The following is a 24,353-nucleotide window of genomic DNA, read 5'->3' as shown; positions in this document are numbered from 1 at the left end:
TCTGAGCCATCAGCCCAGAGCCTGACGCGGGGCTCGAACTCACGGGCCGCGATCGTAACCTGGCTGAAGTCGGACGCTTAACGACTGCGCCACCCAGGCGCCCCACTTTAATTCTTGATGAATAACTCATTTGGTTATGGATCTGGATAGACTCGTATTTCCTTTCAGTACATAGAAAATTATTCTTTTTCAGGTCTGTCTTAGTGTGTTCCACAGATTTTATTACCAGATCCTCTGTTATTTCTCTGTAGGTAAATTTTCTTCTTATGTCAAATTTGGTGTGATTTAGTCTCAGTTTTTTTCTTTGCTGAGTAAGCCCTATCCTCTGGGTATATGCTCGCATAGTATCACGAACCTTTAATGCATAGGACTTTTCACACCTCTAAGTTAATACTTGTATGATATTTGTGTGATTGATTCATGATTGTATCATAACCAGATTGTTGGCCCCAGAGGGCAAGGTCCATATCTATCTGCTTTTGCTCACTTATTTTAAAGCCAGTATTTTCCCAAACCTAGAACAGATGATTCTCAATAGATCTATATTGAATTAATAAACTATCATTATGCTCATTGCATTATAATTATGTCATTACAAATTCTACCAGTTTTCACCATGATCTTCACAAATTCTTAGCAATTGAAAACCTCACTGCGCATCTTTTCATGTGTCTGTTAACCATCTTCATGTCTTCTTTGGAAAAGTGTTTATTCATGCCTTTTGCCCATTTATTCACTGGATTATTTGTTTTTTGGGTGTTGAATTTGATAAGGTTTTTATAGGTTTTGGACACTAACCCTTTATCAGATACATCATTTGCAAATATCTTCTCCCATTTTGTAGGCTGCCTTTTAGTTATGTTGATTGTTTCCTTCACTGTGTAGAAGCTTTTTATGTTGATGAAGTCCCAATAGTTCATGTTTGCTTTCATTTTTCTTGCCTTCTGCAATGTATCTAGAAAGAAGTTGCACTGGCCAGTGTCAAAGAGGTTACTGTCTGTATTCTTCTCTAGGATTTTGATGTTTTCTGGCTCCCATCTAGGTCTTTCATCCATTTTGAATATATTATTGTGTATGGTGTAAGACAGTGGTCCAGTTGAATTCTTCTGTATGTCACCACCCAGTTTTCCCAACACCATATGTTGAAGAGACTGTCTGTTTTCATCTTGGTCAAAGATGAGTTGACTATATAGTTTTGGGTCCGTTTCTGGATTTTCTATTCTGTGCCATTGATCTTTGTGTCTGTTTTTGTACCAGTACCATACTGTTTTGATGACTACAGCTTTGGGAGATAGCTTGAAATCCAGAATCGTAATGCCTCCAGTTTTATTTTTCTTTTTCAGGATTTCTTTGGCTATTTGGGATCTTTTGTGGTTCCATACAAATTTTAGGATTGTTTGATCTATCTCTGCAATGAATGCTGGTGGCATTTTGATAGGGATTGCATTAAATATGTAGATTCCTTGGATAGTAGGGAAATTTTAACAATGTTTGCTCTTCGAATCCATGAGCATGGAATGTTTTCCCATTTCTTCCTGTCCTCTTCAATATCTTTCATAAGTTTTCTATAATTTTAAGAGTATAGATTTTTTAACCTTTTTAGTTAGGTTTTTTCTTAGGTATCTTATTGTTTTTGGTGCAATTGTAAATGGGATCAATTCCTTGATTTCTTTCTGCTGCTTCGTTATTGGTATATAGAAATGCAACAGATTTCTGCACATTGATTTTATATCTTGTGACTTTGTTGAATTCATGTATTAGTCCTAGCAATTTTTTAGTGGAGTCTTTCGGGTTTTCTACATAAAGCAAATAGTCACAGTTTGACTTCTTCCTTGATGATATGTATACCTTTATTTTTTGTTGTTGTTGTCTGATTGCTGAGGCTAAGGCTTCCAGTATTATATTAAGTAATAATGGTGAGAGTGGGCATTCTTGTCTTTAAAAAATAGCCTCTCAGTTTTTCCCCTTTGAGGATGATATTAGCTGTGGGTCTTCAATATATGGCTTTTATGATGTTGAAGTATATTCCATGTATCCCAACATCCATGGATGTTGAGGGCTTTTTATCAAGAATGGATGTTATATTTTGTCAAATGCTTTTCCTGCATCTATTGAGAGGATCATATGGTTCTTATCTTTTTTTACATTACATTTTTTACATTAATCTATCACATTGATTGATTCATTGATTGATTTATGAATATTGAACCAGCCCTGCAGCCCAGGAATAAATCCCACTTGATCATGGGGAGTAATTCTTTTAATGAACTGTTGAATTCAATTTGCAAGTCTCTTGTTGAGAATTTTTGGATCCATGTTCACCAGGGATATTGGCCTGTAATTCTCCTTTTTAGTGGAGTCTTTGTCTGGTTTTGGAATCAAGGTAATGCTGGATTCATAGAAGGAGTTTGGAAGCTTTCATTCCATTTCTATTTTATGAACAGTTTGAGAAGAATAGGTATTAACTCTGCTTTAAATGTCTGGCAGAATTCCCCTGCGAAGCCATCTGGCCCAGGACTCTTATTTGTTGGGAGATTTATGATAACTGATACAATTTCTTTGCTGGTTATAGGTCTGTTCAAATTTTGTGTTTCTTCCTGTTTCAGTTTTGTTAGTGTGCGATTTTCTAGGAATTAGTCCATCTCTTCCAGATTGCCCTTTCTTTGGCATATAATTTTTCATAGTATTCTTTTATAATTGTATTTCTGTGTGTTATTTGTGATGTCTCCTCTTTCATTGGAGATTTTTATCTATTTGGGTCCTTACTCTTTTCTCTTTTATAAGTCTGGCTAGAAATTTATCAATATATTCAGCCATCCAAAAAAATAAAAAAAGCAGAGAGAGAGAGAGAGAGAAATCTTGCCATTTGCGATAATATGGATGGAGCTAGAATGTATAATGCTAAGAAAAATAAGTCAACTGGAAGAAGATAAATATCGTATAATTTCATTCCTATGTGGAGTTTAAGAAACACGACAGATGAACAAATGGGATTTGGGAAAAGAGTACAAAGGGAAACAAACAACAATAGAGTCTTAATGACAGAGAACAAACTGAGGGTTGATGGAAGGAGGTGGGCAGAAGATGGGCTTAATGGATGATGGGTATTAAGGGGGCACTCGTGTGATGAGCACTGGGTGTTGTATGTAAGTGATGAATCACTGACTTCTACTTCTGAAACCAATATGGCACTGCATATTAATTAAATAAAATATTTAAAGAGTACAAATTGGAAGAAAAAAGAAAACTGCACAGTGAAACTTTGCATATGCTTGCCTCATCCCTCCCACCACGGAGTAGAAAGTCTTTAAGGACACAGATAGTTTGACTTTCTCTTATACTCTACATTGACAGTACAGTGGTAAGCACAAAGTTTCCCCTAAATGTTTGTCAAGCCAGTGAATGAATGAATGAATGAATGCCAGTAAACCTGGAGAATGTTTAGTATGATGTGAACACGTCACATTTCGTTGTTAAAGTATCAACAACATGGTATTAAAGACTATTGAATGGCCTAATTGAATGCCAGGCTCACCAATTATTATTTGCATCTACCAGGGAAAGCTACGTAATCTCTCCTTGCTTCAGTTTACCCTCTGTAAAATGAAGAAAATGGTGCTAGTGTTCTATGGACTTGTGTGAGGAATAACTAAACTAAGGATTGTAAGGTGATTGCAGCGCATAGTAAGTGTCTCATGCCTATCACCTATATTTAATGACCCTCATTGTGAGTTGTTTCCTTTGGGTCCTTAAATAAATTCCCCACTTATTCCACTTTGGCTCCCCGCAGTTTTCATTTTTGAGGGCGAAGGAAGTATGCTCAATAAAAGCGCAAGTACCAGGGAGGGGATAACCAAGAGTTGCTGTGGATTCGCAAAACCAAAGAACACACGGCCCACTTCTTAAGTCATCCAGCAAGTATCTGTTGATCAGCGATCATATCCCAGGGCCTGTGCTAGCCGCAGAGATCACAGTTCCTGCCCATAAAGATGCAATGTAGTGTTGTCAAGAGAGATATGGGCAGTAAATTAAACAGATTGTGTTAGACAAGGATGGGGGCAGGGCGCTAAGAGCACATGGAGGAGGGAGGTCAAACTCACTTCTGCGGAGGTGGAGAAAGCATCTTTTGAGAAGACATCCATTTGAGCCTGTCCTGCTGCCAGAAGCAACTTGGATCTGCTGGGAATGAGCAAGGTGTCAACTGTAGGGGAAGCTCAGTGAATATTTAAAGCCAGAGATGGACAGAAGGACAAAGCGTGACTGCAGGGTGAGGAACGGCAGCGACTTTCAGTTGAAAACAGAGTCCAATCTGGGGGTGCCTGGGTGGCTCAGTCGGTTAAGCGTCTGACTTCGGCTCAGGTCATGATCTCGAAGTCCATGAGTTCGAGCCCGCCTCGGGCTCTGTGCTGATGGCTCAGAGCCTGGAGCCTGCTTCGGATTCTGTGTCTCCCTCTCTCTCTGACCTCCCCTGTTCATGCTCTGTCTCTTCCGGTCCCAAAAATAAATAAACGTTACAAAAATTAAAAAAAAAAAAAAAGAAAAGAAAACAGAGTCCACTTGGTATGTGACGATAGGCATCAAACTCTACCCTGCCACTTAGGTACTACCTGGTACTGGGACGTTAGTCCATCCAAGCTCCTTTAGTAGAGCCTCTGTCTTTTCTTCTGAAAGTTCAGGATGGAGTCCCTTCCCTTCAGGGTTATTTTGATGACATTAAATTACCTACTTGAAAGTTGTCCACACAGAGGAAGTCCTCACCAAGGAGTTTGCCCATGACCTGTGTATGTTACAATGCTGTTTATGACTGACCTTCCCCAAGACTTCGATGTTCATCAGCGGGGACATTCTGAGCGTTCTGGATTTAAGAGAGGAAACAGTTTCAGTGTGAAAGAAAAAAAAATGGAAAATCAGACGGTTGTCAAAATTTGAAGATGAAACTTTTCGTGTGCCTTCCCCAGAGCTCGTAGGGCAAATAGGAATTCTGACATTAGGGAAAATAAGGTTGAGTCATCTGATTAGCTTTCTGATCCCAGAGTGTCCCGATTAATCCCCACAGGCGTGATTCCCCATGTAACACACATCGCTGCTATTCTTAAATCCTTCTGAGACTTGCTTTAAGACCTGCCCTTACCTCCCACATCCTGGTATAAATGCAACAACATTTTACAGATTGGAAAGGCCTCAGTGAACTTCCTCAATCAGAGCTGAAAAAATAGTGCATTTCACAATCAGAAGTAAGTCTTCGTGTTTTTATGTTCTTTAGTTTTAGTCAGGAGGAAATTACTTAAAGTGTCAAACTAAGGCACAACAGTTTGCTCCTTGTTTGCTTGAAATATGCCCATGCCATCCCTTCTGTTCTGAGGTCCTGAGTTTGAACCTCACTGAGTTTTCCTGATGAGGGTCATTGACATTTCCATTGATCTCCCTGGATAACATTTTACAGAGCTGTCACTGGTGCAAAAGAACAAAGAAAGGTAAAAGGTCTACTATCATAGAAAAATGCAAGGACATTTTCAGACATGGGGTGGAGCTTTCCCTAAGAGAAGAGTTCTTGTAGTTAGAGCGTGGCAATCTATGAGCCCTTTACATCTATCTATCTATCTATCTATCTATCTATCTATCTATCATCCATCTATTTTTTGTGGGGGAAGATTTTGAGTTTGTGTATTAACTCTGGTTGAGGATCCATAGTTTCAATAAATATTTCATGAGATTTATATTTTAAAAAGGAGGAAAAAAGAAGCTTAAGTTCCATTTTTTTCAATGAATTCTCGCTAAGAGTTTTATTTCCTAATTTACAAACTTTTTTTGAGAAAAAAAATCTTCTGTCGTTTACCTATAATTGAATGGGCTACAAAATTACTCTAGGGGCGCCTGGGTGGCGCAGTCGGTTAAGCGTCCGACTTCAGCCAGGTCACGATCTCGCGGTCTGGGAGTTCGAGCCCCGCGTCAGGCTCTGGGCTGATGGCTCAGAGCCTGGAGCCTGTTTCCGATTCTGTGTCTCCCTCTCTCTCTGCCCCTCCCCCGTTCATGCTCTGTCTCTCTCTGTCCCCAAAATAAATAAACGTTGAAAAAAAAATTTAAAAGAAACCTGATTCTCTTTAAAAAAAAAAATTACTCTAGACAACTTGCCCATTGAGTTCTGTTACCCTCTAGTGCATTCTCTCTAGGGCTGAATCCTTGCCTGGGTGTTTTGTTTTGTTTTGTTTTTCTTTTTTTTTCCTTAGTCTTTTTTTCTTCTTTTCACAGGAGTGAGGGTGATCTCCTTCTATATCCCCCGTCATCAGCTCTGTTAGTCTTTGTGTTCCAGGACCCACTCTGAACCCCCTGTTAAGAATGTTCCCCTTTTGCTCTGGCCTTATACAGGCAGCTGGGTCATCTGTGACATTCTTTCTGTAAGCACACGCTATGCTATTCCTTATCTTTTTATTTATTTTTTTCTTCCCATTTATCAGAACTTCTGCTCTACTTTCCAGTGGGTATTTCTGGATCCCACACAAGTCACCATCTCACGAATCAAGACTCTTTCAGTTCCCACAGGTATTCATTAAGTGACATGCGACAAATGAGTTTTTCTACAAATGAAAGCCTTAAGTCCAAGTTCTATAGTGTCTATAAACCTGAAAAGCTCACATTCTGATCTTTTACTTTCCATCTTTCTCTGTCCTGGGGACCACTATCTACATCCTTTCTGAGGGTTCCTGGGTGCAAACAGATGTGAAATCATCTCCTAAGCCACCCTACTGACGTGTGTCATTTAAAGAAATACATTGTTTAGAGGGCAGTCTCCGGCTGGCCACTTCCTGAAGAGACACTGCCACTATCCACAAAGAAAGATCCCACACGGTGACTTTGCCTCTGTTCCTTCTCCTTCCTAGAACACCCTTCGTAAAGTAAGATTATTGCTTGTTCTTGTCCTCCTTCAGTTTGTTGTCAAAAAAGGTCATCTTTTCAGACGTACTTCCCTGATGTTACTACTTAAAAGCTGAACACCTGCTTCACGAAACTCCATTTTTCCCCTCCCTAACAATGCCATTTGAATCACCAATTACTTCCTTGCACTAATCTATGTCTCCGTCCACTGTACGTGAAGGTCGGAAGGGCAGGGATTTTGAAGGTGGTTTTGTTCACTTTTGCATCGGCCGTGCCTCATCACAAACTAGATGTTTATGAACATCTAGTTTGATATCCACAATGACCCTTGAGCGAGGTTGAACAGATATCATCATTCCCACTTACGAATGAGGAAATGAAGTAACCCACGGTTAAGGATCATTGCTCATTATCAGCAAGTGTTGTTAGTGTATTCAACAAATGTTAAGTACCTACTCTCTGGATAAAGGAGATAAAGCACAAAAAGACATTGCTGTTGTCTCTCTAAAACCTATACTAAAGTAAGTTTCAGTGACTCATTTTGAAATGAGACAAGAATTGGGCAGGGTTCAAAAAATTGAATATGAGAGGAAGGGCAAGAAAAAGAACATTTGAGAAAAAGGAAGATGAAACTAAGCACTGGTTATGATGTAAAGGAGAGCAAAAAACCCATAGAATTTGTCCTACTTCTGGATAGGTAGAAGTTGTGATTAACAACTTAAATACTAACCATGCAAAACTTACTTACTTATCAGCACATTATATATCTATATTGCTGTAGACTGTTCTCAAAATAATGAGTGAGAATTCATTTGATTAGATGATTCTTCACTCGTTTATTTGCTGTAAGTTTATTAGACCAAAGTGATTGTCCTTTTTAAAATTGTGAATCTGGGAACATCTGCATTATAATCTCCTGGTTACTTGTTACATATGAAGTTCCCCATATCCCACATGAAAGTATCTCACATAAACTTCCTGTAACTTTTCTTAAGAAGTCTTCTCAGCAATTGTTTTGTACACTAAATTCAAAAAGCTCTTAATTCTCCTGAGGGCACGACATCATGACAAGCTCCATTGGGATGCAGAGATGAGTAAAACATATGTAATTAATCCATTTTTCATGCTTCCACTATTCTTTTCTTTCCTTTCCTAAAATTGAATCTGTAAATGTGCAATTAGAAGTCACAGTTCGATAATGAGCTGGACTTTGTCCCTGTCCCAGAGGAAGGAATATATGAGGAGTGGAAAGTAGATAGAATGAGCAGAAAGGTGATAGAATGTGCTACAGAGTGAGTCAGAGGTATATAGGGTGTGCTGGATGCATAAAACATACTGAACCTTATCGGATAAGTACAGTTTGAGAGGAAAAAATTTTGAAGGGGGAGAGGGGACGTGTAGCTCAGTTGTAAACATGGATAACGGAATAGGTATTATGTACAGTTATCTATAGGTATAGCTATAGGTGCAACTACAGTTATACAGAGAGAAATATAATAGTAATTCCATACAAAGACAAATGAAATAATGGCTTAGCAGAAGCACAAAGTCTGTTTATGGTAACGTTCATTTTGAATGACACATGGAGATATTGAGGAAAATCATTTCAACAGTCAGAAGTAGGATTTGTACCTTTCTGTCTGCTTGACTTCCATTGTTTCCAACGCAGGTCCAGACTCTCAGAAAATGTCCATCTCAAATGCCAGTGCAATAACAGAATTCATTCTCCTGGGGCTCACAGACCGGCCTGAACTCCAACTTCTCTTCTTTGTGCTGTTTCTGGTTTTGTATCTTGTCACCCTCTCGGGCAACCTGGGCATGATGCTGTTGATCAGACTGGACTCTCACCTCCACACACCCATGTACTTCTTCCTCACTAATTTGGCCTTTGTGGACTTGTGTTACACCTCAAATGCAACCCCACAGATGTTGACTAATTTCTTATCGGAGAAGAAGACCATCACCTTTGTTGGCTGCTTTACACAATGTTACATTTTCATTGCGCTTCTCCTCACTGAGATTTACATATTGGCGGCAATGGCCTATGACCGCTACGTGGCCATATGTAACCCTCTGCGCTATAGTATGAAAATGTCCAGGCGCATCTGCCTCTGTTTGGCCACATTGCCTTATGTCTATGGCTTCTCAGATGGGCTGTTCCAGGCCCTCCTGACCTTCCGCTTGAACTTCTGTAGATCCAATGTCATCAACCACTTCTACTGTGCTGACCCACCACTGATTAAGCTTTCTTGCTCTGATACGTATGTCAAAGAGCATGCCATGCTCATATCAGCTGGCTTCAATCTCTCCAACTCCCTCTGCATCATCCTGGTGTCCTATGCCTTCATTATTGGTGCCATCCTCCGGATCAAATCGGCAGAGGGCAGGCACAAGGCATTCTCCACCTGTGGCTCCCACATGATGGCTGTGACCCTCTTTTATGGGACCCTCTTCTGCATGTATGTAAGACCACCAACAGATAAGACTGTAGAGGAATCCAAAATAATAGCTGTCTTGTACACTTTTGTAAGTCCGGTGCTTAATCCATTGATATACAGTCTGCGGAACAAGGATGTAAAGCAAGCCTTGAAAAATGTCCTCAGAGGAAATAGGTCACTAACATGGGACTGACCCTGATTTCCAATGAATCGTCACTAAAACTTGGGCTCAATATCTTTGTATTCTAATGATGTATTTTTATATTCTCTATAAATAAGTCTCAAATATCTCAGCTAAAAATCTCAAGTCTGGGGAAAAGATGAGCTTCACTTATAAATCTGCATTCTTGCACCTCAACATGTGGTCCATACACCAGCAGCAACAGCATCACCTTGGACTTTGTTAGAAATGTAGGAGCACCACATTCTGCACCTTAGATGCACTATATCCAAACTTGTGTTTTAATCAAATCATAGGTGATTTGTAAACACATTAAATTTGAGGAGCACTGTTCTAATTGAAAACTCCCACTCAGTATGGCATGGAACATTCCCATGCTCTTATTGTTTACAATGATGACGAGATAAAGATGTTCTCAGTTCCACTCCTTACATTTGTTCTATTCTCATTATTATCTATCTTTTGGGGCTAGGAGTGTTTGTGAAACACATCCTTCTGTCCTTCTCCTCTAAGTTACTAAGTTAAACCAAAAAGCACGGATCATGATAGTCTTCCTGTTCCTTGTGAATGTGCTTATATAATGGTCAGTATGGGAATGGGGAAGAGAGGAATAGGGTGACCTTTTTTTTTTTTCCCTAGCTCTGAGTTTGTGGATCCAGTCTATGACCTCTGAACTATAGGGACCTACTTTTTCCCTCTGATCTGCAAGCCTGAATCTACGCACCCAGGTCTAGGAAAAGAAAGAATGCTTTCAGTATCACTTTGATGTGAAAAGTTTAGAAATGCCGGGCAATGTCTTTTTTCTTCATTTCTAGTTTATAAGTGAAAATTTGGATTATTGATTTGAGTGTTGCTTTTTTCTCATATAAACATTTTATATCCTTTACCTAAACACCACTTTAGCCAAAAACTGCCAATTTTTGGTAATTTTTACATTCATTTTGCAATATTTTCTTTTTTTTCCAGCACCTCTTCTTTAACCTTTGAGCTATTATAGAAGATAGTGCTTAATCATTGTATATTTGAGAGTTTAAAAGATATTTCATTGTTACATATTTGTCATTTCGTTCTGTTGCCAGAGAACATATGACTTATGATTTTAATCTTGGAAATTTACTAAGTTTAGTGTTTTATTTATAAAATGAGATAAATTTATAAATTTTATTTACAAAATGAGAGATAATTGACATATAACATTGTGTATGCTTACGGTGTACATTGTAATGATTTGATACATGTATATGTTATGAAATGATTATCGCAAGACTGTTTGTTAACACATCTATCATGTCCCATAAACACATTTTTTTTTCCTGTGGTGGTCACGGTGAAACATTTAAGATCTACTCTCTTAGCATTTTCAAGTATACAGTACAGTATTGTTAACTACAGTCACCATGTTGTACGTTAGAGTCCCTTGAGGTTATTCATCTTATAACTGAAGGCTTGTAGCCTTTGACCAACATTTCCCCATTTCCCACATCCCCCCCACCTGACAACCAGCCCTGTACCCTCTGTTTATGTGAATCTGACTTTCTTAGATTCCACATAAAAGTTAGATCATACTGGGCACCCGGGTGGTTCAGTTAGTTGACCATTCAACTTTTAATTTCAGCTCAAGTCATGATCCCTCGGTCATGGGATTGAACCCTGTGTCAGGCTCCATGTTGAGTGCGGATCCTGCTTGAGATTTTCTCTTTCTCTCCCTCTGCCCCTGGCTCCTGCTCTCTCTCTCTCTCTCTCTCAAAATAAATAAACACATTCAAAAAGAAGTTAGATTATACGGTCTTAGTCTATCTCACTTATTTCACTTAGTATAGTGCCCTCATCCAATATTACAAATGGCAATTTCCACTTTTTAAATGATGGATTAATATTCTGTTGTATATAAATACCACATCGTCTTAACCATTCATCTGCAAATGGACACTAACATTGTTTCCGTGTCTTGAATCTTGTGAGTTTTGCTGCAATGAACGTGAAGGTGCACCGATCTCTTCAAGATTATGATTTCATTTCGACCGGCTGTACATATCCCCAGAAGGGGGCTAACTGGATCATATGATAGTTTTATTTTTGGTTTTTTGAAGAAGCTCCATACTGTTTCCATATTGTCTATATAGATTTATGTTCCCATCAGCAACGCACATGGGTTCCTTTTTCTCCACATCCTCTCCAGCACTTAGTATCTCTTGTCTTTTTGATAATAGCCACCTAATAGCTGTGAAGTTTATCGCGCTGTGGTTTTCCTTTGCATTTCCATGATGTTTTGCGATAAGCAGCTTTTCATTACCTATTGGCCATTTGTATGTCTTCTTTGGAAAAATTTCTATTCAGGACATCCGCCCACTTCTAAACAGGCTTATTTGTTTTTGTATTAAGCTGTATTTTTTGTTATATATTTTGGATATTAATGTCTTCTCTGATATATTGTTTGCAAATATTCTCTCCCAACCCGTAAGTTGTCTTTTCATTTTGTTGATAGTTTTTTTTTTTTTTTTTGCTGTGCAGACTTTAAGTTTGAAGCAGTCTAATTTTTGTTTTCTTGCTTGTACTTTTGATTTCACATACAAAAAGCCATTGCCAAGACGAATACCAAGGAACATTTTTCCTATGGCAGGTTTTATGCTTAAGTTATTAATTTATTTCAAGTTAATTTTTTATGTGTGGTATAAAATAGAGCTCCAATTTAATTGTTCTGCATGTGGTCATCCTCTTCCCAGCACCACTCACCGAAGAAGCTCTCCTTTCCACATGGAGTATTTTTTAACTCCCTTGTCAAATATTAGTTGACCGTATACGCACGGGTTTATTTCTTGGCTCTCAATTCTGTTTCTTTGGTCTATGTGTCTGTTTTTGGTACCAATACCATCTTGTTTGTACTGCTATAACTTTGTAAAATAATTTAAAATCAGGAAGTGTGATGCCTCTGGCTTTGTCCTTTCTCATGATTGCTTTGGCTATTTAAGATCTTTTTGTTGTTGTTGTTGTTCCATATGAATTTTAGGATTATTTGCCTTGTTACAGTGAAAAATGTCATTGGGTTTTTTATTGGAATTGCATTAAATCTACAGATGGCTTTGGGTAGTATGCACATTTTAACAATTTTAACTCTCTTTCAATCCATAAACACCGGGTATCTTTTTGTTTATGTCTTCTTCAATTTCTTTCATCAAAGACTTTTTGTTTTTAGATTTGCACAGATTTCTTTTTACTTTATTTATTTACTTTGAGAGAGAGAGAGAGAGAGAGAGAGAGAGAATGAGAGAGAGAGGAAGAACTGAGCATACAAGTGGGGGAGGTGGAAAGGGAGAGAGACAATTCCAAGCAGCTCTGCACAGTCAGCAAGGAGCCATGTGGGACTCGAACTCAGGAGCTGTGAGATCATGACACGAGCTGAAACCAAGAACTCAATCTACTGATCTACTCAGGCACCCCAGTGGACAGATCTTTTCATGCTTTGGTTAAAATCATTCCTAAGTATTTTATTGATCTTGGTGCTATTGGATTTTTTTCTTTATTTTTTTCCCAAATAGTACATTATTAGTATGTAAAAACGCAACTTATTTTTTACTTGTTGATTTTGCATTCTGCATAAACTTACTGAATTTATTTATTAGCTCTAACAGTTATTTGGTAGTGTCTTTAGGTTTTCCTATGTATAAGATCTATCGTCTGCAAATATAATTTTACTTATTTCTTTCAGATATTGGATACTTTTTTTTTTGCCTAATTGCTCTAGCTTGGACTTCCAGTATTTTGTTCACTGGGAGTGGTGATTGTGGACACCTATGTCTTGTTTTTAACCATAAAGGAAAGGTTTCACCTTTCCACCATTGAGTATGATGTTAGCTGTGGGCTTGTCATATATAGCCTTTATTATATTGACGTATGCTCTTTTTATACCCAATTTGTTGAGAGTTTTCATGATAGGGCATTGAATTTTGTCAAATGTTTTTCTGCATCTATTGAGATGACCATATAATTTTAACCTTTTATTCTATTAATGGATACATCTATTTTTTTTCACAAACAACTGATCCCTGTGGAGACAGTGAACTACAAGAGGTAATGGGCACACATGTGTCCATTTTAAGTACAATTTGGGTGTTTTGACAAATGTGTATCCATAGGACTGTCACCACTATTGATTGACATATACAGGATTTCATCACTTCCCAAATTTCCTTTTTATCCCTTTTATGACAATTACTTCCCTGCATACCCCGCCTTTGCTAATCACAGATATGCCTTTTTCTTGCTATATTCATATAAATAGAATCAAACCATATATAGTCTTTTGTGTGTACATTCTCTGAGTTGCCAAAATATTTTGGAAAATCATCCAGTTGATGTATAGATCCATAATTTGATATATTTTCTGTTATTGAGTAGCTTTACATTTTAAAAATGTACCACTATTTATACATCTATGTGTTATCAGAATTTGGGTTGTTTCATTAAGTGTCAGACTGTCTTCAGTATCAGGCTTAATTAAAGTGTAATGTCCAGGGCAAAAGAAAATTCTTCTACCAACCTGTTATAAACTCACACGGAACAGATGTGATTGCAATTAAAAATCATGACTTACTTTGAAAGACCTCTTTTTTATTTCTTCCTCCCTAGATCTAGTCACCATGGATATAAAGTCATCACATATAGGTTATCTTGCCAGACTTTTTTGCAGGTAGAAGTGAACATTTTCTGTATTATGTTCCTATTCTACTTTGTAACTGACATTTGTGTGCCTTTCACACTATATTCAATCATAAGGCCAACAAATGAAATCAGGTTGTGAAGTTAGGATGATGGGTTAGAAGATAATAAGTTTAGACATCTTCTAAAACCATAGAGCATTTGCCTTTTAATGGATGAAACTGCTACTCAGGTCTCATCATTCGCTTCCATACTAGAATGCAAGCCACGTGAATTCAAAATATATTGATCTTTAGAAGAATTTCATGATCTTGCAAGTAGTGCAAAATGTGTCAATTTGAGAACATCATGTCAACTAAAAGATATTTGTGGGTGAAATCCTACTCTATTTTTTTTCAATAAAGTCACTCAATATGTATTTATGACTAGCATGTTCTAGTCACTGTGCAGAGTGTTGTGTATATAGTGAATTAAAATTTTAGTTTCTTACACTCTTGGAATTAATAGTCTGGAAGGGAAGACAAATCTTAAGGAAACAGTATTCATTGTACAGATAGATCAAACAATTCTAGAATTAGTATGGAACCACAAAGGACCTGAAACTGCCAAGACAGTCCTGAAAAAAAAAAAAAACACAAATCAAAACTGGAGGCATCATGATCCTGGATTTCAAACTGTATCATAAAGTTGTAGTCATCAAGACAGTATGGTACTGGCAGAAAAACAGACACATAGATCAATGGAACAGAAAACAGAACCCTGAAATAGACTCACAACTACATGGTCAACTCAACTTTGACAAAGCAGGAAAGAATAGCCAGTGGAAAAAAGACAGTCTATTCAACAAATGGTGTTGGGAAAACTGGACGGTGACATGCAGAAGAATGAAACTGGACCACTTTCTTACACCATACACAAAAATAAATTCAAAATGGATGAAAGACCTAAATGGGAGCCAGGAAACCATCAAAATCTTAGAACTGCTTTGCACAGTTCTCAAAAAAATCTGTTATCACAGCTGCCCTGCATTTTGTAACAGTTAGGCATAAGCAGTTGCCAGAGAGAAAACTGGCTGTAAGTAACCAGGGCCTCCATGAGTGTTGGCTATATCATAAAGGAGAATTTGAATATCATGTGACTGATTTTTAAATTATAATGTTCTACAGACATCAAAATAAAGAAATTACCATTTAAGGACGGGGAAAATGATTTTTTATAGCTTTTTATGAGAAAAGAAGGGTGCATTAATATATACATTATGATGACTTTTTTATCATAGAATTAAGGAAAAGTAAATCTTGTTCCTTGTATCTATGTACCAGTTTTCCTTGATGAACAACTATCTTTTTTATAAGAAAACAAGCAAACAAAAAAAACTACATATTTCCAGTATGATTCAGATCTCAGTTTATAAGATTAAAAGACCCGTATTTATTAATGTCAGAATTTAGAAATAAAAGTAGGAAAAGTACGAGTCGGACTGTTCTATCACTTATTGAATTGGAAGTTCATCTAGGTTCTTTTTACTTCAAATTTTATTACTTTTCTCCTTAAAAATGTTGTGCTTTTGAATATATTGAGATTCTTCAGGGGTAAATAGAACCAGGCTGATTTGTTAGGAGTGGGGTGCAAGGAAGTCAATATCAATCTCTGTCTACAGAGTTTTAATGTGGAAACAAAACAAAATTTGTATTTAATTCTGAAGTTTGCTTCTTAAAAGACAATTTCTTGAAATAAAGGATTTTTTTTTCTTCTTGAGCTGTAATGTTATCATCATAACATACTGTGACATTGAGATTAAGTGAAACACATTTTTGTTCCAATAAATTGTAACTGATGGATCAGTGTTTTCTGATGTTTTTATACCTACTATATTTATACACACAGACAACGAAATGAACATTCCCAATGCTATTGGGGATGAAGGAAAACTTGGGTACCCATTCACTGAGAGTTACTGTACACATCAAGACATCTAAAAGAAAAGGAAAAAAAAGTCGGAATAAAACTGAAATTCTACCCTAATAACTTTCTGTCAGAGGAAGAATACAAACTGCCAAAATATTAAAAGGAAGAGATATTAAATGTGTCACACTAATATCACGCTACATTATGCACTTCAGTAAAGACCAATTTCAAAGAGTATCAAATAATCTGGAATAATCCTATGCTACAATTTAGTTGTAAAATACTAAAACCATGCTTATTAGGGTAGCTGTTATTTTACAGTAGTTTGTGGGTAGACAAGAGCCGAAAGGTAATATGTAGAATTATAGAACAAATTGCTGTCAATAATGAAGGGACAAAATGATAAAAGTGTCTTATGTAAGCAATAAAAATTCTAAATCAGGAAATGGGTGTTGTTTCCGTTAGAACTCACTTAGTCCCTTTCTGCTACTTTATTCTTAGTACATAGAAATGCGATGGATTTCTGCATATTGATTTTGTATCTTGTGACCTTACTGAATTCATTTGTCAGTTCCAATAGTTTTTGGTGGAGTCGTTAGGGTTTTCTACATACACTATCATGTCATTGTCAAATGGTGACAGTTCTTCCTTACCAATTTGGATGTCTTTTATTTCTTTTGCATGTCTGATTGCTGTGGTTAAGACTTCCAATATTATGTTGAATAACAGTGCTGAGAGTGGACATCCTTGTCTTATTCCTGATCTCAGGGGGAAAGCTCTCAATTTTTCGGCATTAAATATGATATTAGCTATGCGTTTTTCATATATGGCCTTTATTATGTTGATGTGTGTTCCCTCTAAACCTTTTTGTTCAGGATTTTTATTATGAATGGATGTTGTACTTTGTTAAATGCTTTTTCTGCATATATTGACATGATGATATGGTTTTTATCCTTTCTCTTGTTGATGTGATATATTACATTGATTGATTTGCAAGTATTGAACAATCTTGCATCCAGAAATAAATCCCACATGACCACTGTGAATAATTTTTTAATGTATTGTTGTATTTTTGCATCTATGTTTATCAGAGATATTCTGTAGTTCTGTCTTTTTTTGCAGTGTCTTTATCAGGTTTTGGTATCAAAGTAATGCTAACCTCATAGAATAAATTTGGAAGCTTTCCTTCCTCTTCTATTTTTTGGAATAGTTTGTAAAGAATAGGTATAAACTCTTCTTTAATTGTTTAGTAGAACTCATCTGTGAAACCACCTTGTCCTGGACTTCTGTTTGTTGGGAGTTTTTGATTATCAACTCAAAATCATTGCTAGTAATTGATCTTTTCAAATTTTCTATCTCCTCCTGATTCAGTTTTGGGAGATTACATATTTCTAGGAATTTATCCATTTCTTCTAGATGTCCAATTTACTGGCATATAGTTTTTCATAATATTCTCTAAAAATCCTTTGTATTTCTGTAGTATTAGTTGTTACTTTCCTCTTTCATTTATGATTTTGTTTATTTGAATCCCCTCCTGCTTTTTTTTTTTTTTGATGAGTTTGAATAAAGGTTTTTCAATTTTGTTGATCTTTTCAAAGAATCAGCTCCTGGTTTCATTTTGATCTGTTCTAGTGTTTTGTTGTTGTTGTTGTTTTAGGTTCCATTTCATTTATTTTTGCTTTAATCTTTATTGTTTCCTGCCTAACTCTGTTTTTGGGTTTTGTTTGTTCTTCTTTTTCTAGCTTCTTTAAGTGTAAGGTTAGGTTGTTTATTTGAGATTTTTCTTCCTTCTTGCAATAGGTCTGTATCACTATAAAATTCCCTTAGAACAACATTTGTCACATCTCAGAGATTTTGGACTGTTGTGGGTTTTTTTTTTTTTAAGTTTATTTACTTATTTTGACAGAGAGAGTGAATGCGGGAGGGGCAGAGAGAGAGAGAGGGAGAGAAAGAATTCTAAGCAGACTCCACACTGTCAGCACAGAGGCCAACGCAGGGCTCGAACTCACGGACTGTGAGATCATGACCTGAGCTAAAACCAAGAGTTGGATGTTCAACTGACTGAGCTACTCAGGCACCCCCGGACTGTCGTACTCTCACTGTGATTTGTTTTATTTATTTATTTATTTATTTATTTATTTATTTATTTATTGTCATTTTTATTTCCTCTCCTATTTCTTGGTTGGTCCGTTCACTGTTTAGTAGCATGTTATTTAATCTTCATGTGTTTGTGTTTTCTCTAGATTTTTTCTTGTGATTGATGTCTAGCTTCATAGAGTTGTGACCAGAAAATATGCGTGGTATAACTTCAATATTTTTGAATTTTGAATTGAAGCTTCTTTTGTGGCCTAACATGTGATCTATTCTGGAGAATTTTCCATGTGCACTTGGAAAGAATGTGTATTCTGCTGTTCTGGGGTGGAATGTTCTGAATGTATCTGTTAAATCCATCTGTCATTCAAAGCCATTTCCTTGCTGATTTTCTCCTTGGATGATCTATCCATTGACGTAAGTGGGGTGTTAAGGTCCTCTGCTATTATTGTATTACTATTGATACTTTCTTTATGTTTGTTATTAGCTGCTTTATGTATTTGGGTAGCACTGAATTGCTCAGCACTTTGTCTGTGTTGTTCCCTGAAAAGCTTTGGCTGGTAGGCAGGGCCTATGGTTAGACCCAGTATCTGCCCCCAGCTCACTCCTGGGGAGGCAGTAAGACTGGTGTATGTGCTTATCTTGGCCTCTCCCCAGAGCAGGAGTCACTTTGGTGTGGGGCTGGTTCCCATCAGGCTGCGTGCACACTATTAAACTTGTGGCACCGCTTTGGATGGACTGTGGCCAAGAGCATATTGAAGTGGGCAGGTTCAGGGGCTCCTGGGTGGCTCAGTCAGTTAAGCCCCCTTCTTCGGCTCAGGTCGTGATCTCACTGTTTGTGAGTTCGAGCCCCGCGTCGGGCTCTGTGCTGACAGCTCAGAGCCTGGAGCCTGCTTCGGATTCTGTGTCTCGCTCTCTCTCTGCCCCTCCCCTGCTCACACTCTGTCTCTATCTCAAAAATAAAGCATTAACAATTTTTTTTTGGAAATGGGCAGGTTCATGGGAGCAGGGTGCCCGGTCCCAGCAACATCTGAGCCAGTCCACTGCAGGAGGAGACCTGAAGCCACCTGGGAAAACTTTTTCCCAGGTCAGAATGGAGGTGCTCATCTGTGGCAGAGCATGGGCGTGGAACACTGTTAGCAAGCTGGGTGGCGAGTGTGCCTGCTGTACTGGTTCCCACAGGTGCCCATGTATCTAGACTCGGGTTGGGGAGGGGGGAGGGCAGTGATCTCCACCAGCTCTTAATGTTTTTGGAGCAGTCTCCCAAATATCGCTGTTCCTCCAACACATGCTCTGAGATCAGTAAATAAATCTTCCCTTATACCCCACGCATTTTCAGATTGCGGCTTCTATGCTGTCTCTCAGTAGGGATGTTTGTTATGATATCTTTTTAAAGGCAGAAACTCAGTTTTTTCCTTCCCTCCAACCCCCCCCCCCCCAGAGCTGAATCCCTGATTTTTAAAGTTGTAGATGTTAAGCACCCCTGATTATAAGAACTCACTAAGTGAGGCCCTTTAGATTTTCAAAGCCAAATATTATGGGGATTCATCTTCCTCATGTGGATTTCCCATGTCTGAGGGGTCTGGTGTGGGGGGTCTGTTCCTCTCACCTCTCCCTTTCTGCCACATCCCTCCATCCTGTGGACAGTCCCACCGGTCCATTTGACTCTGGACTGTATTTTCCACCCTTCCTATCCTCTCTGATGTGGCTTCTTCTCTACATTTGGCTGTGGAGAGTTTATTCTGCCAGTCTTTGGGTCATTTTCTGGGTTATTTCACTGATGAGGCTATAATCTAGGTGTATCATGGGTTGAGGAGAGCCTAGGACCCTACTATGCACTGTCTTCCCAGAGAGTCACTGTCATCTTTTTAATTCCTGCCATTGAGGTGGCTGGGAAGTAGTATCCAGCTATAGTATTAACTTGCATTGTCTTGACAATTATAGATGTTGACATTCTTTTTCTGTCATTATTGGCCATTCATGTATCTTCCGTGACGTGCCTATTCACTTCAGAATTTTTTTGAAAATGGGGCCGGTTATATTTTCTCCCTGAGTTGTAGAGGATGTGTATGTGTTCTGAATGTAGGTCATTTGTCAGGATTACTCGATGTGAACATTTTTCCTAGTCTGTGGTTTCCCTGGTCTTTGTGCTCCTTAAATCTCTCATATATCTTAACGTCCTCTTCCTCACTTTCGTTAGATGATGCCTCATGTGTAACACCTCAGTGTTTACAGGGAAAAACAGGCTTTCTAATAGGAATTCTCACTTTACTATATTAAAAAAGCAAAACTAATCCACCCTTATTTTATACCTTCCACAGTATTAAAACAGATAGCTAATTTTTCTAATTGTGCTAAAGATCTCATGCAGAGAACTAAGCAGTGTATGTATATGTTATGTAGGGATATTAACCCCAAAGGAGAATTCAGCTCCCAGAGCATTAAATTAAGGTTATGCCCATGAGGAACAAAGACTCTTTTCATTGGCTTTTTGGAATTATTTTGTAAATACTCTACAGAATATACTTAAGAAATATATTATAAATCTTCCCACCTTGTTTTACAAAACGTGGCAAATCAGCTTGTTACAGGTAAATCGTTTTATACATTGTTTACTAAAAATATGTTATGTCCTTTCGTATGGATATTAGTATCCCAACAATATGGAAAAAATTGCATCTACACGCATTCCATATTAATTTTTCTTCATAGCATTTGGTTGTAACCAACATAATGACAGATATCTTTGTCTATGTACTTAAATCTGTCCATTCTCTTACTATATATGCTCCATGAGGTTGGGATGTTTGGTCACTGCTATAATCCCAGAACCTAGAACAGAAAGAAAAAAAAAACCAGTCTTTACAGTGTAAATGAATAAATGAATGTGTGAATTTTCAAAGCAGCAAGAAGCATTCTTTATTCTGCCAACTCTTAGCTAAATATCAATACACAATATTTATTTCACTCAAAAATTTTCTGAATGGAATTAAGCTAGATAGCAACGACTTTCAAGTAAAGTGCTGTACTAAAGATTTATCTTCTAGAATATATCTGAAACAATAGTGTATGAGAGTTGGTGGTACTCTACATATCCAAATTCCCTTTTTGTCCATTTGAATGATGTCAATTGCCTGTGGCTTTTCATATCTGAATTTCATTCCTTTGGGTTTTTTTCTTAGTGTGTAAAAATCAAATATGCAGTTCTTCAGGAAATTGGGTATAAATTTATGAATATGTATACAAATAAAATATGTAATATTATTACATTATTATGTATTAATTAGTATAAAATATGAATATACATATATACACACACACAAACAAAGGTGACAGTGTGTGTGTACATGTGTGTTTGAGTTACAAAGACAAAGAGATAACAAGAGACACAGAATAAAAATATTTATGTAGATAATGTAATGTATTTTTTAAATACGGAAAATTCCAAGTAGATGAATATACCAATGCCTAAATGATAAAATGGGTGGAATAAATGCAGAATCTGGATCAGATGGAACTCCTCACTTTCTCTAAGACTATCAGTTTTCAAGGGAGAAGAAAATGTCTTCCCCAAACCACACTACAGTGACAGAATTCATTCTCTTGGGACTCACAGACGACCCTGTCCTGGAGAAGATCCTGTTTGGGGTGTTTCTGGTGATCTACCTGATCACGCTGGCAGGCAATCTCTGCATGATTATGCTGATCAGGACCAATTCTCACCTCCAAACACCCATGTACTTCTTCCTTAGCCACCTCTCCTTCGTGGACATTTGCTATTCCTCCAATATCACTCCAAATATGCTGCACAACTTCCTCTCCGACCAGAAGACCATCTCCTATGCTGGATGCTTCACACAGTGTCTTCTCTTCATTGCCCTGGTGATCACTGAGTTTTATATCCTTGCTTCGATGGCATTGGATCGCTATGTAGCCATTTGTAGCCCTCTACATTACAGTACCAGAATGTCTAAGAATGTTTGTATCTCTCTAGTCATGGTATCTTATACTTGTGGCTTCCTTAATGGACTCTCCCAGACACTGCTGACTTTTCACTTGTCCTTCTGTGGCTCCCTTGAAATCAATCATTTCTACTGTGCAGATCCTCCTCTGTTAATGTTGGCCTGCTCTGACACTTATGTCAAAAAGATGGCGATGTTGATAGTCGCTGGCTTGACTCTGTCAAGCTCTCTCTTCATCATTGTCCTTTCCTACCTTCTCATTATTGCAGCCATCTTGAGGATCCGTTCTGCTGAAGGCAGGCACAAGGCCTTTTCTACTTGTGGTTCCCACTTGACAACAGTCACCCTATTTTATGGAACCCTCTTCTGCATGTACTTAAGGACCCCATCTGAGAAGTCTGTGGAGGAGTCCAAAATAATTGCAGTCTTTTATACTTTCTTGAGCCCAATGTTGAACCCATTGATTTATAGTCTACGGAACAAGGATGTGGTTCATGCTATGCAGCAAATCATTCAGGGAAATCTCTTTCATAAAACTGCAGTGTAGCATCTGTTCATTGTAATTACTGAGTGTCTGTAATAACATAGTGGTCCCTTCACAGGACAAACCTACTACTCTACAGTCATAATGTAGCTTCATAAACTGTCAATGGCATTAGCAAATTTCTCCTCAAAATTAATAGCTTCAGGACAAATTGTTTTCATAGAAACTGTAATATTGAAATTAAACACCATTTTCCTTAGCAAAAAATATCAGAATATAATTTGGTGTTATTCCAATAATTACATAAAATATTTCAACGTCTTTACTTATTTTAGGGTAAGTATTAGAATTAATTCAGTCTGATAGGAACACTGGAAATCCATCTTCTTTGATCATATGGTCTACAGAGGCTTAGTAAGGTTCAAACTGGAGGTTTGGGTTTATACTTAAAAAGAATATGAGAGGTGTCTGGGTGGCTCAGTCCGTTAAATGTCTGACTCTTGAATTTGGGCCAGGTCATGACCTCATGGTTGTGAGGCTGAGACCTGCATCTGGCTCTGTGCTGGGTGTGGAACCTGCTTAAGATTCTCTCTCTCCCTCTCTCCCCTGTCCCTCCACTACTCTTGTTCTAGCTCTCTCTTAAATAAATAAATAAATAAATAAATAAATAAATAAAAATAGAATAAAAAATGTGAAATAATCTATTCTTCAATGAGTGATATAGAGCAATGGTTCTGAGGCCTGAGGAATCACTGGACTGACCTTGGGGAAATTTTAAATATATGGATCCTTCATTGTATTATGCTTTCTATGTATTTTTCCTAACCAATTTTGTAGACATCCTGAGAAACTTTTTGTCTTATTGTAAATACTGTTTATGCTCCTTAATCTTGAAAATAAACTGTGAATACTTGCTTGTAAGTTTCCATAATTATGGATCCAAATCTATCCTAGTATAATAGCAATGTAGGTATATTTTTTCATGTAGTAATTCTGACATAGGTATAATTTATTCAGAGTTAATAGAATCTATCAATTGGCTTTTATAGACCTGAGAATGCCTTGGAACAGTCTAAAGATGAGTGGCATGTTTATATATTTCTGGAGGAAAACACCTGATGTTTACTTTGCTTCGTAAAAGTGTCTGTGACCGATTATTTGGCAGAGAAGGCTCTTTACACTGGTTCTCAAAATTTCTCTTGTGAAAATTAATAGTAAAGGAGATTATATGAAGAGGTACCTAATTCATCCAGATTAACACATGAACCTATGCGTTATTAATTGTCTTAAATGTTTGGTATTCTAATATTGTGCACTCTCGTTTTAACTAAGACCACCGCACTAAACGTTTATATAAAACAATTGCTGTATTTACGGTAATGTACTCAAATGGTTTTCCAGAACCATATTTAAATGACCTGCAGTTTTAATAAGTTAGACTCCATTTCTTCCATCTCTTTGGAGTGAATAAGGCTGGTATTATCAAACATGGTTGCTGTACCTAAATAAAAATATAGACAGATATTAGGGAGCAACATTTATTGGTGAGATGTCCTAAGCCAATGGGTGACATCTGTTTGTATTTTGTTATATTTTTCTCAATGAATTGATATTCATACATGTTCTTATAATTCCACATACAAGTTTGAACACTGATTTTCACTTGATAGTATAACGTTTGTATTTTCATATACACTGAAGATTCTCAATGAACATCACTTTTAAAGTAGTATAAATCATGAAATTCTATCATACTTGAA

The 24,353-nt window shown here is 37.4% G+C and overlaps 2 protein-coding genes and 1 long non-coding RNA gene across 3 annotated transcripts in view; 2 read left to right on the top strand and 1 right to left on the bottom strand.

Moving 5' to 3' along the window:
- Window positions 1-10,453, top strand: part of LOC101085748 (olfactory receptor 5M11-like) — an 18,840-nt gene extending 8,387 nt beyond the window's left edge. The window contains exons 2-3 of the mRNA XM_045039300.1: window positions 960-974; window positions 8,580-10,453. Coding sequence (XP_044895235.1) covers window positions 960-974; window positions 8,580-9,504 — 940 coding nt within the window. The 3' untranslated portion in view covers window positions 9,505-10,453. The remainder of the gene's footprint in view (window positions 1-959; window positions 975-8,579) is intronic.
- LOC123380608 lies at window positions 3,401-24,353 on the bottom strand. Its single transcript, XR_006586621.1, has 5 exons — window positions 24,012-24,353; window positions 20,702-20,979; window positions 8,506-9,432; window positions 4,727-4,855; window positions 3,401-4,176 (listed from the first exon to the last, which is right to left on the bottom strand). It is a non-coding gene; the product is annotated as an uncharacterized LOC123380608 (long non-coding RNA).
- Window positions 21,709-22,656, top strand: LOC105260988 (olfactory receptor 5M10). Its single transcript, XM_011286829.3, has one exon. The coding sequence runs from the start codon at window positions 21,709-21,711 to the stop codon at window positions 22,654-22,656; it is 948 nt and encodes a 315-aa protein (XP_011285131.3).

This window comes from Felis catus, chromosome D1 (assembly GCF_018350175.1).
Source record: "Felis catus isolate Fca126 chromosome D1, F.catus_Fca126_mat1.0, whole genome shotgun sequence".
Taxonomy (NCBI): domain Eukaryota; kingdom Metazoa; phylum Chordata; class Mammalia; order Carnivora; family Felidae; genus Felis; species Felis catus.
The sequence above is the reverse complement of the archived record's forward strand: the minus strand, read 5'-3'. Positions and strand labels throughout refer to the sequence as shown.

Bases quoted from the DNA above. Each gene is read 5' to 3' on its own strand.
- LOC105260988 (XM_011286829.3), top strand. From the start codon at position 21,709: ATGTCTTCCCCAAACCACACTACAGTGACAGAATTCATTCTCTTGGGA.